Source organism: Staurois parvus, unplaced genomic scaffold, assembly GCF_062004578.1.
Source record: "Staurois parvus isolate SC_StPar_1 unplaced genomic scaffold, SC_StPar_1.0 ptg000096l, whole genome shotgun sequence".
Classification (NCBI taxonomy): Eukaryota; Metazoa; Chordata; class Amphibia; order Anura; family Ranidae; genus Staurois; species Staurois parvus.
In genome coordinates this window covers 5,629,436-5,641,972 of record NW_028317892.1, presented here as the reverse complement: position 1 = coordinate 5,641,972, position 12,537 = coordinate 5,629,436, and the positions used below count along the sequence as shown (strand labels likewise).

Below are 12,537 nucleotides of genomic sequence, written 5' to 3'. Positions count from 1 at the left end.
GTGGTTTTTAGGCTGAACAGTGTCGAAAGTTAGCTACCGCTTTACAAAATCAGAAACCTGAACATCTCCTTCCTGTGCTCATTCAAGCTGCTCAGCTGTGTCGGGAGAAGCAGCATGCAAAAGCTATAGAGTTGCTGCAGGTAGAACTGTTGTTCCCTTTTATATTTTTTCAGATTCAGATCAAATGATGCATTTATAACAACGGGGCAATTTTTTTACATAGTTGAAAAAGTCCATCCAGTTCAACCAACAGAGGAAAAAAAAAGACACACAAATTAACCAGTTAAGCTCCACCCTATAGCAGGTTTACTGCTACAGGGTGGCCGCTCTGCGTAAAATCATGTAAATATATACGTGATTTTGCATTTCTGGATAGGGGGCGAGTGTGCCATTGGTTGCAGCAGATGTTTGTCACCGGGTCCCGGCCGGTGATTTCTCAGCCGGCATTTGGTGATTGTGGCTAAAGCTGAGAGATCTGTGTTGTGTAAACAACACAGATCTCTCTCCTGTCAACATGGGCAAGCTGCTTTCTCTCTCTCTGTGAGAGAGAGAAAGCAGCATGTCTCCCTAGTAAAACAGCACACAGTGTAAGCACAACAGACAGTTAATCCTTTGATCGCCCCAGATGTTAACCCCTTCCTGCCCAGTGTCATTAGTACAGTGTCAGTGCTTTTTATTAGCACTGATCACTGTATTTGTGTCACTGGAAATGTCAGTGGTTGTTAATTAGTTCTCACCCAGTGTCAGAATGCCCACCGCAGTCCCATTATAAGTCTCTGATTGCTGCCATAACTAGTATAAAAAAATTTTTATAGACGCTATAACTTTCACATAAACCAATTAATTCACATGTATTTGGATTTTTTTAGTAGCAGAATACATTTTATTTTTATTTTTTTATTTGATGTTTTATAGCAAAGAGTCAAAAATATTGTTTGTTCTTTTCAAAATTGAGATGATGAAATACCAACAAAAGAAAGCTCTATATGTGGGGGGGGTTGCATAAATTTAATTTATGTACAGAGTTGCATGACCGTGCAATTGTCAGTTAAAGTAACGCAGCACCATATCGCAAAAAATGGCCTGGTCAGCAAGGGGGGAAAATCGTCTGGAGGGCAAGTGGTTGGTTAAAAAACCCATATACATTATCCTATACCTACAGTTGATCCAGAGGAAGGCAAAAAAAACTCCATAAAGTATGACTTAATTTGCTCCAGCAGGGGAAAAACTATTTCTTTCAGATCCCCAAGAGGCAATCCGATATTCCCTGGATCAACTTTACCTATAATTATTAGTATCCAGTTATAATATGTGCATTTAGGAAAGAATCCAGGCCTTTTTTTTTTTTTTTTTTTTTACCAGTTTTGTCCTGGTTAACAAAGGCATTTTTACTTTGGAAGGTTTTGTACTCTAAATGTTTATAAAAATATATAACTAAGAAATAGATATCTCTATCTATCCAAGAAAGATCACAAAAGGACTCCATCCTCATCTACACAAAGATGAACAACTTTAAGAAATCTTTCCTGAACCACCTCTCCTAGCACATTGGCAAACCTAATCTAAAACCACTTGTTTTGAAAAGTTACAGATGAGATAGAACAGCTCCTAATGGCTATTTACGCCTCAGAGGACATCCCTGACCCACCGACGCAGGCCTCAGCCCAGGACAGGATGTATAGAGGGTTGGTGAAGCCGCATACCAGGGTACTACCCATACACCAGACTCTCAAAGATATTGTTTTGAGAGAATGGAAGGATCCTGAGAGGAGAGACTTAAAACTAACCCCTGGAAAAGACACTACCCCTTTGGGGAGGAGGAAAAAGAGAAATTCTTCAAGACCCCCTGTTTGGACGCAGCTCTATTGCAAGTGTCCAAAAAAGTCAAACCTGTCCCCCCAGAGACAGGGAAAAGGCAGGGGTCTCTTGGGAGGGATCAGGGATTTAGCAGATCAGGAGGTAATTGTCCCGGTACAGATGGACCAGCTTTTTCAGGGATTCTATTCCCACATCTTTGTGGTCCCGAAGCCGTCGGGAAAATTCTGACTGATCATAAACCTAAAAAAGTTTAACGGGTTCCTGCTGTACAAAAAGTTCCGTATGATGGAGACTATTTACAGTGTACACAAGCTTCTACTCAAGTGTTTATGGCCACGGTGGAACTCGGGTACGCCTACCTCCACATTCCCATTGCCCTGGAATACCAAGCCTTTGCTATATTCACGCAGGAAAGGGTCAGTCATTGCCAGTTCGGAGCCCTTCCATTCGGGCTGGCAGCCAGTCCGAGAATCTTCACCAAAGTCCTGGCTGAGTATTTACACCTCCCAGGGAATTTCCATCATCCCTTACCTAGATGACTTGTTGATCTACAGGTTCTCACAGCAACAAGTTCTGAGAGATATGGAAAAAGTAATCCTCACCTTGGAGTGGCTGGCATGGATCGTCAATCGGGAAAAGTCCTTAATTGACTCCCTCCCAGACCAAGCTGTTCCTGGGTTACATAGTGGACTCCAAGGTCCAGAGGCTCTTCTTACCCAGAGAAAAGATCGACAAGGTAGTGGGGGCCATTTCTGGGTTGATAACGTCTCTAGATTGCTCCTGGTGGCTCATCATGTGAGTCATAGGGCTCATGACAGCCTCTATACCGGCTGTGGAGTGGGCGCAGCTGCATTCCAGGGAGCTCCAGTCCTTCCTCCTATCCTTGTAGGACAGGAAGACTGGTTCGCTGGATGAGAGGGTATCGCTCTCACAGAATACCAAATATTCTCTAAGATGGTGGATCAAGCCCTAGAATTTGGGGGGAGGAAGACCGTGGGTGCAGTGGGACCCAGTGCGGGTAACCTTGGACACAAGCCAGTTGGGCTGGAGAGCTTATATAGAGGATTGACAAGCTCGGGGCCCATGGGAGCCGCACATAAGGGGGATCTCCTCCAAATACAGGGAGTTGTTGGCAGTAGGTCAGGCCTTGAAGTCTTTTGAGGACAGGATTGTTGGAAAGGATGTCCAAGTTCTGTCAGACAATACGTCGACAACAGCATACCTGAATCATCAGGGGGGCACCAGATCCCAAAAATGCCTGGACCTCGCTCAGGAGACTCTAGGCTGGGCAGGAAGCAGAGTTCTTTCAGTATCTTCTGCGGTCCACATAAAGGGCACGGAAAACACGAAATCAGACTTTCTCAACCTACAGTTAATCCACCAGGGATAGTGGGAACTCAATCCCGAGGTCTTTTTTTCAGTTAAGTCTGGTTTTTGGCAACTCGGAAATAGACCTTTTTATCTGCAGGAAAAACAGGAAAGTAATGCGTTATTTTTCCATGGCCCGGGAATGAGGGTCTGAACGCAATCGTGCAGGAATGGGACTTCGGGTTGGCGTATGTATTCCCCCCCTTTGGCATTGATTCCGCGAGTGCTACAGAAGTTGAGCCGGTCCAGTTGCAGATTGATCCTACTAGCCCCATGGTGGCTAAGAAGAGCCTGGTTCACCACCTTGAAGAGGTGGTCCATGGCTCCCCCGCAGCATCTTCTAGTCAGGAAGGATCTCCTCTTTCAGGAGCCAACACTGCACCTCAATCCGGAGCTTTTTTGCTTAATGGCTTTGCTCTTGAAAGGGAGATCCTCAAGAGAAGGGGGTGTTCCGAGAAGGTGATACACGCTTCTCTTCTTCAGTAGGAAACAATTAACCAGGAAGATATACGCCAAGCTGTGGGGGGTATTTTCTAGTTCGTGTAAAAAAAAAAAATGGAGTCTGTCTTCCCATGGTTCTTGTGATCTTAGACTTCCTCCAGGCAGGGGTGGATAAAGATGTAGCGGTAAACACCCAAAGGGTGCAAGTGGCAGCCTTATTGGTTTATTTAGACCATAAACTTGCTTCTGAGCCCCAATTAAAAGGTTTCTGTGGGCCAGGGAGAGAGTAACTCCTGTTAAGATTCATAGTTTTCCGGCTTTGGGATCAAATCTTGGTGTTAGAGGCGTTAACCAAGCCACCATTTGAGCCAGTGGCACAGATTTCAGTTAGGTTGTTATTGTTAGCCTTCCTGTTAGCTATCACTAAAGCCAGGAGGATAGGCGACCTTCAGAGCCTGTCGATCAAGGAATCCTTCCTGGTAGTATTAGAGGACAGGGTAGTGCTTGGACAGGATCCCCTTTTATTTGCCCAATGTGGCATCACGTTTTCACAGGACATAAGAGATTGTCCTACCATCCTTTTGTCAAAACCCTAAAAATGAAAGGAAAGAGGTGTTTTCTTTTTTTTTTTTTTTTTAGATGTCAGAATGTGTTTTGATGACATTTAGAGTGACTTCAGGAAGTCGAGTTACCTTTTTTGATTTTATTTAGTGGTCCGAGGAAGGGTCAGCAAGCTTCTAAACCAACAATAGCCATATGGATTAGACAAGCGATTTCCTTAACTTATGAGCAATCAGTGGTCTCAGTTCCTTTACACCTGAGGGCTCACTTCACTAGATCATTGGCGACCTCTTGGGCAGAGAGGGCCGGAGCATCCATCGAACAGATCAGCCGAGTAGCCACATGGACAAGGTGGGACACCTTTGTGAGACACTACAGAATAGAGCTGTTGTCACCTCAGGACCTGGCGTTCGGCAAGAAGGTATTACAGCCAGTAGTCCCACCCTAAGGTAGGCCTGAGCTCCTTGCTTATCGCCTCAGGTATGCTGTCCTGAAAGATGACTGATAGATCAACACGAAGTGGCACATAATTGTGAAGTGGAAGGAAAATGATAAATGATTTTCAATGTTTAGAAAAATAACAGAATAACTAAATATTTGAAAAGTGTGGCATGCATTTGTATTCAGCCCTCCTGAGTCAATACTTTGTAGAACTTGCTTCTGAGCCCCTTTCACTGCAATTACAGCCACAAGTCTTTTTTGGTATGTCTCTACCAGCTTTGCATATCTAGAGAGTGACATTTTTGCCCATTCTTTGCAAAATAGCTCAAGCACTGTTAGATTTGATGGAGTGAACAGCAATTTTCAAGCCTTGCCACAGATTCTCAATTGGATTTAGGTCTGGACTTTGACTGGGCCATTCTAGCATGAATATGCTTTGATCTAAACAATTCCATTGCAGCTCTGGCTGTATGTTAAAGGTCGTCGTCCTGCTGGAATGTGAACCTCCGCCCCAGTCTCAAGTCTTTTACAGACTCTAACAGGTTTTCTTCTAAGATTTCTCTGTATTTGTCTCCATCCATCTTCCCATCAACTCTGACCAGCTTCTTTGTCCCTGCTGAAGAAAAGCATTCCCACAACCTGATGCTGCCACCACCATGTTTCACGGTGGGGATGGTGTGTTCAGGGTGCTGTGCAGTGTTAGTTTTTAGTTACACATAGCGTTTTGCTTTTAGGCCAAAAAGTTCAATTTTGGTCTCATCTGACCTAAGCACCTTCTTCCACATGTTTGCTGTATTCCCCACATGGCTTCTCACAAATTGTAAATGGAACTTCTTATGGCTTTCAACAATGGCTTTCATCTTCCCACTCTTCCATAAAGGCCAGATTTGTGGAGTGCACGACTAATAGTTTTCCTATGGACAGATTCTCCCACCTGAGCTGTGGATCTCTGCAGCTCCTCCAGAGTTACCATGGGCCTCTTGGCTGCTTCCCTGATTAATGCTCTCCTTTCCCGGCCTGTCCGTTTTAGGTGGACGGTCATGTCTTGGTATGTTTCCACTTTCGGATGATGGATTGAACAGTGCTCCGTGAGATGTTCAAAGCTTGGGATTTTTTTCATAACCTAACCCTACTTTTAACTTCTCCACAACTGTATCCCTGACCTTTCTGGTGTGTTCCTTGGCCTTCATGATGCTGTTTGTTCACTAATGTTCTCTGACAAACCTCTGAGGGCTTCACAGAACAGCTGTATTTGTACTTAGATTAAATCACACACAGGTGGACTCTATTTACTAATTAGGTGACTTCTGAAGGCAATTGGTTCCACTAGATTTGAGTTAGGGGTATCATAGAAAAGGGCACTGAATACACGTGCACGCCACACTTTTCAGATATTTATTTGTAAAAAAAATTTAAAACCATTTCTCCTTTTCATTCCACTTTACAATTATGTGCCACTTTGTGTTGGTCTATCACATAAAATCCCAATAAAATACATCTTACGCTTTTGGCTGTAACATAAGGGGAAGTAATACTTTTTCAAGTCACTGTATTTCCTAGTCAGCCCAAAATACACTAACACTAGCTCAGGTTACTTACAATACCTAATACCATTCAGGTTTAAAATATACAGTGGGTATAAAAAGTCTACACACCTCTGTTAAAATGTCAGGTTTCTGGGATGTAAATCTATGAGACAAAGATAAATAATTTCAGAAGTTTTTCCACCTTTCATGTGACCTCTAAACTGTGCAATTCAGTTGAACAACAAACTGGAAAATTTTAGGTGGAGGGAAGTAGAAATACAAAAACTAAAATTAATGTGTTTGCATAAGTGTGCACACCCCACTTTGCTGAAGCACCTTTTTCCCTTTTTTTTTTTTTTTTTTTTACAGCACTCAGTCTGAGTTGAGTGTGAGTTTGTCAGTATGGCACATCTTGACTTGGCAATATTTGCCCACTCTTCCATGCAAAGACACTCCAAATATGTCAGATTGTGAGGGCATCTCCTGTGCACAGAGCCCTCTTCAGATCACCCCACAGATTTGCGCCATATTTTCTCCACTTGATGATGACTTTCCTCACAGTGTGCCATGGTATATCTAATGCCTTGAAAATTCTTTTGTACCCTTTTCCTGACACCTTTTAAAAATGAGATCCTTCTGATGCTTTGGAAGCTTTCTGCAGACCATGGCTTTTGCTGTAGGATGCGACTAAGGAAATGTCAGGAAAGACCTACTAGAACAGCTGAACTTTATTTGGGGTTAATCAGAGGCACTTTAAATGATGACAGGTGTGTACTGTCTCCTAGTTAACATGATTTTGAATGTGATTGCTTAATTCTGAACACAGCTACATCCCCAGTTGTAAGAGGGTGTGCACACTTATGCAATCGCATTATTTTAGTTTATGTTTACCCCCCAAAATATTTCAGTTTGTTTTTTCAATGGAGTTGTACAGTTTATCAGTCACATTAAAGGTAGAAAAAGTTCTGAAATGATTTATCTTTGTCTCATTGTTTTACATCACAGAAACCTGACATTTTATCAGGGGTGAGTAGACTTTTTATATCCACTGTAGTTTTACTTAATCGCTTTCCCTGGTTTATGAACATTTTTAGAAGTACCCTCATTTTAGGTGAGAACTAGTGTCCCAGTTGGAACATTTTTCCTATATTGCTTTTGTGGTGACTACCCAAAATTTTTATATTTTCTTTCACTTTCAGTGATAACAGTAAACAGGACAGACAGAGATGGTGAATATCCCTAATGGGGGACACAGACAGCAATAAACTCTGACCAGGGGTTCTAATTTTTCCACACTCTATCCAAAAAAAAGTTTTGCCTTTATACTTTAACCTGCAAACTTTCTGCATTAATAAATGGCTAACATGGTAATTGTACAGTCAGGCTAGTGACCTGATTTCCTCTGCACTTATGCATTAAAGCGAAGTCAATTTTACTTCCAATCTGAGATTTGAAGGTGAAGTGCAGCAGCAGCTGACCACCTGCTCACATTGCTCTCTTCTGTCAGGGAATTCCTTGCCATGCAGCATAATTGATTAACAGACACTTATAGTAATGCTGTACAGGATATTACAAGAGACTGATATATTAACTTGTTGCCGACCGCAGATAGCCGAATGACGACTGCACTGCAGCCGGCCAGTTCTGAGTGGACGTCATATGACGTCCCCCCAGAACGCGCTCTCCTGCGCGCCCCAGGGTGCGCGCACCCGGCGATCTCCGTGATCGCTGTGTCCTACGGACACAGCTGATCACGTGATGTGGTAAAAGGCCAATCACAGCGGCCTTTTACCACCTGATCAGCGGTGTCCAATGACACGCTGATCAGAGGGAAATGCAAGTGCCGGTTCTCGGCTGCACTTTCCTCACGCTGTCAGATCGTGAGGAAAGTACTGCCGAGAACCGGCAGTTGTCAGAGCGGGGATCGGCACCGATCATCAGGGCACTGATGATCGGTGCCCAGCAGTGCCACCCGCAAGTTCCGCCCACCTGTGCCCTGCAGTGCGCCCACTAGCTCCGCCCACCTGTGCCCAGCAGTGCACCCACCTGTGCCACCCTGCAATTTCACACACCTGTGCCCACCAGTGCCACCCACCTGTGCCCACCAGTGCCACCCACCTGTGCCCACCAGTGCCACCCACCTGTGCCCACCCACCAGTGCTGCCCACCAGTGCCACCCACCAGTGCAGCCAGTCAGTGCCACCAGTCAGTGCCCAGCGGTTGTGCCAGTCAGTGCCGCCAGTCAGTGCCCAGCAGTGATGCCAGTCCGTGCCGTCTATCAGTACCCATCATTAGTGTCACCTATCAGTGCCGCCTATCAGTGCTGCATATTAGTGCCGCCTATCCGTGACACCTCATTAGTACTGCCTATCAGTGCCCATCAGTGCCGCCTATCAGTGCCCATCAGTGCTGCCTCATCAACGCACATCAGTGAAGGAGAAAAATTACCTGTTTGAAAAATTTTATAATAGAAACAAAGAAACTTTTTTTTTTTTTTTTCAAATTTTTGGAAATTTTTTATTTATAGCACAAAAAGTAAAGCGCCCAGTGGCGATTAAATACCACCAAAAGAAAGCTCTATTTGTGAGAAAAAAATGATCAAAATTTCATATGGGTACAATGTTGCATGACCGCGCAATTGTCAATCAAAGTGCGGCAGCGCTGAAAGCTGAAAATTGGCCTGGTAAATAAGGGGGTATAAGTGCCTGGTAGGCAAGTGGTTAAGTGACTAAGCTTTCTGATATTCCCCCCTTCTTCTCTTTTAATGTTTCCTTTTTTCACAGGAATTCGCTGACCTGCATCCTGATAATGCAGCACAAATCAAACTTACAATGGCACAGCTAAAACTTGCACAAGGTTTGTGTTTAATTCTATAAAATTTTGGAGTATGTTACCCTTTTCTTGCATGTTAACTTGTAATATTTCTTGTGCAGGTAATGTAACCAAGGCATGTATAATTATGAAAAGTATCAAAGAACTGGAACATAAGCCTGGCATGGTAAGTTTAAATAAGCCAGTGTCTCTCAGTTAATGCAAAAGTACAGTGAAATACTTCAGTTGATATATGGATGGGTAATGCTACCAACATGCACATGTTAAACCTGCACACTTAGAAAAACATTGCTCCACAATAGCTCTGTATGTTTACTTATGTTAGTCTTCCATACATTGTGTACTTGATTGATTCTAAGACCATGGGTTATATGCTATTACCTCCAGGCGACAGGATACTGGTCATCCCCCAGTGTATCCATATAACCTTAACAACTCTTGTGAGGCTGCAGTATTTTGCTAGTGTTTTTAGGTGATTGACTTTTTTTTTTTTAACAGTTTTCCTTTCTATGACTGACTTTTTTCTATCAAGACCTGGCTACTTATTGCCTTAGGGCTCAGTAGCAGTTTCTGGATCAGTTACCCTTAGTGTAAACTTTAGGAACTGTACCAGTAGCCCATGGCGGCAGGGCCAATTTGTAATGTTTTTTGCTTCGGGTACTGGATCCTATGTTATGGTGCAATGAATGTAATTATTATTGTACAGGATTTATATAGCACCAACAGTTTGCTCAGTGCTTTACAATATAACGGCAGACAATACAGCAACAATACAGTTCAATACAAGAGGGATAGGAGGGCCCTGATCCTGGGAGCTTACAATCTAAGATTATTATTATACAGGATTTATATAGCGCCAACAGTTTGCTCAGCGCTTTACAATATAATGGGAGACAATACAGCAACAATACAGTTCAATACAAGAGGGATAGGAGGGCCCTGATCCTTGGAGTTTACAATCTAAGAGGGTAGTTAGGTGTAGAGTGCTACACAGGTTCATGGCCTTGGTCTAATTCTATGACACCCAAACTCTGAAGACCCCTTCAGGGGTATGCCCACTGTGATGGGCAAAGCCTGGACCCCTGGCTGGGACCAGCAACATGGAAAGGGAAGACAGGGTTTCCCTGCACCTCCCATTAACTCCTTTATCCTAAAAGACACGCCTTTATCCTTTAAAGACACAATAAGACTCTTCCAGACACACTTTCAGCTGACCACACAAGTTGATTGTTTGCAGTCTCACCTGCTATCTAATACTTTAGAGACAATTACAAGAACTCGGTTACCACCTGAGTTCTTCTTATTCCTTCATACAGACATGCTGAAACCCCCTCAATCTGCATCCATTCTGTGAGTACTCCACAGGGGAAGTATCTCACATAGCAATGCAAATTACATGCGCATAGGAACATATGGGACAGGTAATGAGAATTCTACTGCAGGTCCTGAGGAAACTCCTGTTCTGTTCATAGCTGTTCCCTTGTTCTGGAGCAAGGTCTTAAAATGATGCTGTTCCAGTCCCAGAAGCGGGCTACCTCACAGATGCACAACATGCGGCCTGACTGACTAAAGCAGAATTCAATGCTCCTATATCTGATCTACTCCAAAGGCTATAGCCACTTCTGGAAATGGCGGGTACAGCATTCCTGCCTCTCTGACTATATTTATGCATTAGCACTTCAATTGCTTGGTATACTTATATTCACAGAATGTAACTTTTTTTTTTTTTTTTTTTTTAAGTACAGGCTGACTATTTTTACCACCACAATTTCGTGAAGTTAATCCTCAGCTTCTCATCATAGTTTTGTACAGTGGACTCATTGTTTGAGGCAGTACATACTAGTTGCTGGCTAGATGCCCCTAGTCCTGCACAGCATCTACATTCCATTAGGCTCAAGAAAGAAAGCAATACATAGAAAGCTTTTCCCTATTCTTGATCAAGCCAATTGGGTTCTATGTTTTTAGACTGGCTCAACCCCCAGAGGTTATTCACTCCTAGCATATTTGCTGCTTTGCACCCTAAGGAAGGGGAATTCAAAAAGTGTTGGTCTGTTCCCACAGTGGATCTAGCCAGTATTTACTTTCTGTGCATATATGCAGAAATTTCAAGCTTGGCCTGGTAAACCTGTTTGGGAAAGTTTGCACATGCCCTATGCAGGTGACCTCCTCTTTGAAAAATCCCTTGAAGAATACATTGAGGTGGTTATGGAGGGAAGGGGAGTTCCTACCCTATTATCCACAATTGCACTTCCCAATTGATTTGTCCCCTTCTACCTTACTATGTGTTCACTCTTTCCAGGCATCATCATCTACTGCAAGTCCATCCTTCCAGTGCAGACCCTTCACCTCTCATTCCACTAAATCTGCTAGAGGCCTTCTTCACAATGAAGGTTTGCCTCTATCCATGGAGATGGGGGGCCTCTCCTGATAATTGCTGCAGCTTAGAGCAGAGTAATCCTGGCCTTTTTTATTTCATTCTGTCTTTTGGAAAGGTACACAAAGATTCGCTATTGCTATTTTGTACTACCTGTTCCTACCTACTGCTTCACAAAAAGAAGCTTCCCCACACTTCCTTGCAGCTTTACAATCAGAAGATGTGATTATGTCCTCCTTTCTTTTCTTTTTTTTTTTCTTTTTCTTTATGGTCACTAAGGCTGACTCACTATATGGAGAAATTTGCTGCACTACCAAGAGACATTTTTACCTTTTTTACTACTTACTGCCTCAACACATCTTCTTGGTTACAACCTCAGGTCCTGCTCTAAACTTAATATATCCTCTCCTGCCAGTATCAGGGTTGCTGATTAGCAAGTTATTCGTGTTTTATATGGACTGAAAAACTTCTTGCCCTGTACTTGGGGCTTTTATTCTGCTTTTTTTTTCCTCTTCACATGCTGCCTGTGGGTACCTTTTTGTGTGCCACTCTTATCAGTTTTATGACTGCCGTACAGCCTTTGCCTGTATAATTTGCTTATGTCCACCAAATTCAAAACCTGTAAGTCTGTATCCCCACTTTCTCTGGAGTATACTGGTTGCTTGCATACTCTGCAATCTTTAACATGGGGTAGTTCTTACCTAATATGATGATTGGGAACTCCCACATCTTCTGATTGGATTTTCAAGCACCTAGCCTTTAGTACGCTGCAGGTTTGGGTTTAAAGGGATGAGGTGGCAACCCTAGGAACTAGTATCCTGAAAGTCAGTCCTCCTTGCTTCCCTGGTGCTGTTTGTGTCATCTTCTGCGAGCATTTAATTCTGCTCCCCATGTCCCGTCCCCTCACCATGCCATATCATTTTTGGTTTGCCATATGGGTTGGGTCAGGAGTGTTGGGAACTGACTTCTCCTTTGTTGTTCTGCAGGGCAGAAATTTGTCTTTACTATTAAAGTAGTGTCTATTCACATTTTTGGCTTGACATGCACTTTTGAGGCTATCCATACGCAAGAGGGAAGTTGGAACATCAACCACTAATTAAACATAAGAATGCATCTCTGTAGCTCAGCCATATTTCAGAAAATCCATGAAATCCAGTTTTAGCACCGTGTCTTTAG

At 43.2% G+C, this 12,537-nt stretch overlaps 1 protein-coding gene across 1 annotated transcript in view; it reads left to right on the top strand.

Annotated features, from left to right (window-relative positions):
- Positions 1 to 12,537, top strand: part of SRP72 (signal recognition particle 72) — a 47,850-nt gene that overhangs the window by 19,765 nt on the left and 15,548 nt on the right. Inside the window, exons 10-12 of the mRNA XM_089670867.1 lie at positions 12 to 140; positions 8,939 to 9,011; positions 9,089 to 9,153. Coding sequence (XP_089526993.1) covers positions 12 to 140; positions 8,939 to 9,011; positions 9,089 to 9,153 — 267 coding nt within the window. The remainder of the gene's footprint in view (positions 1 to 11; positions 141 to 8,938; positions 9,012 to 9,088; positions 9,154 to 12,537) is intronic.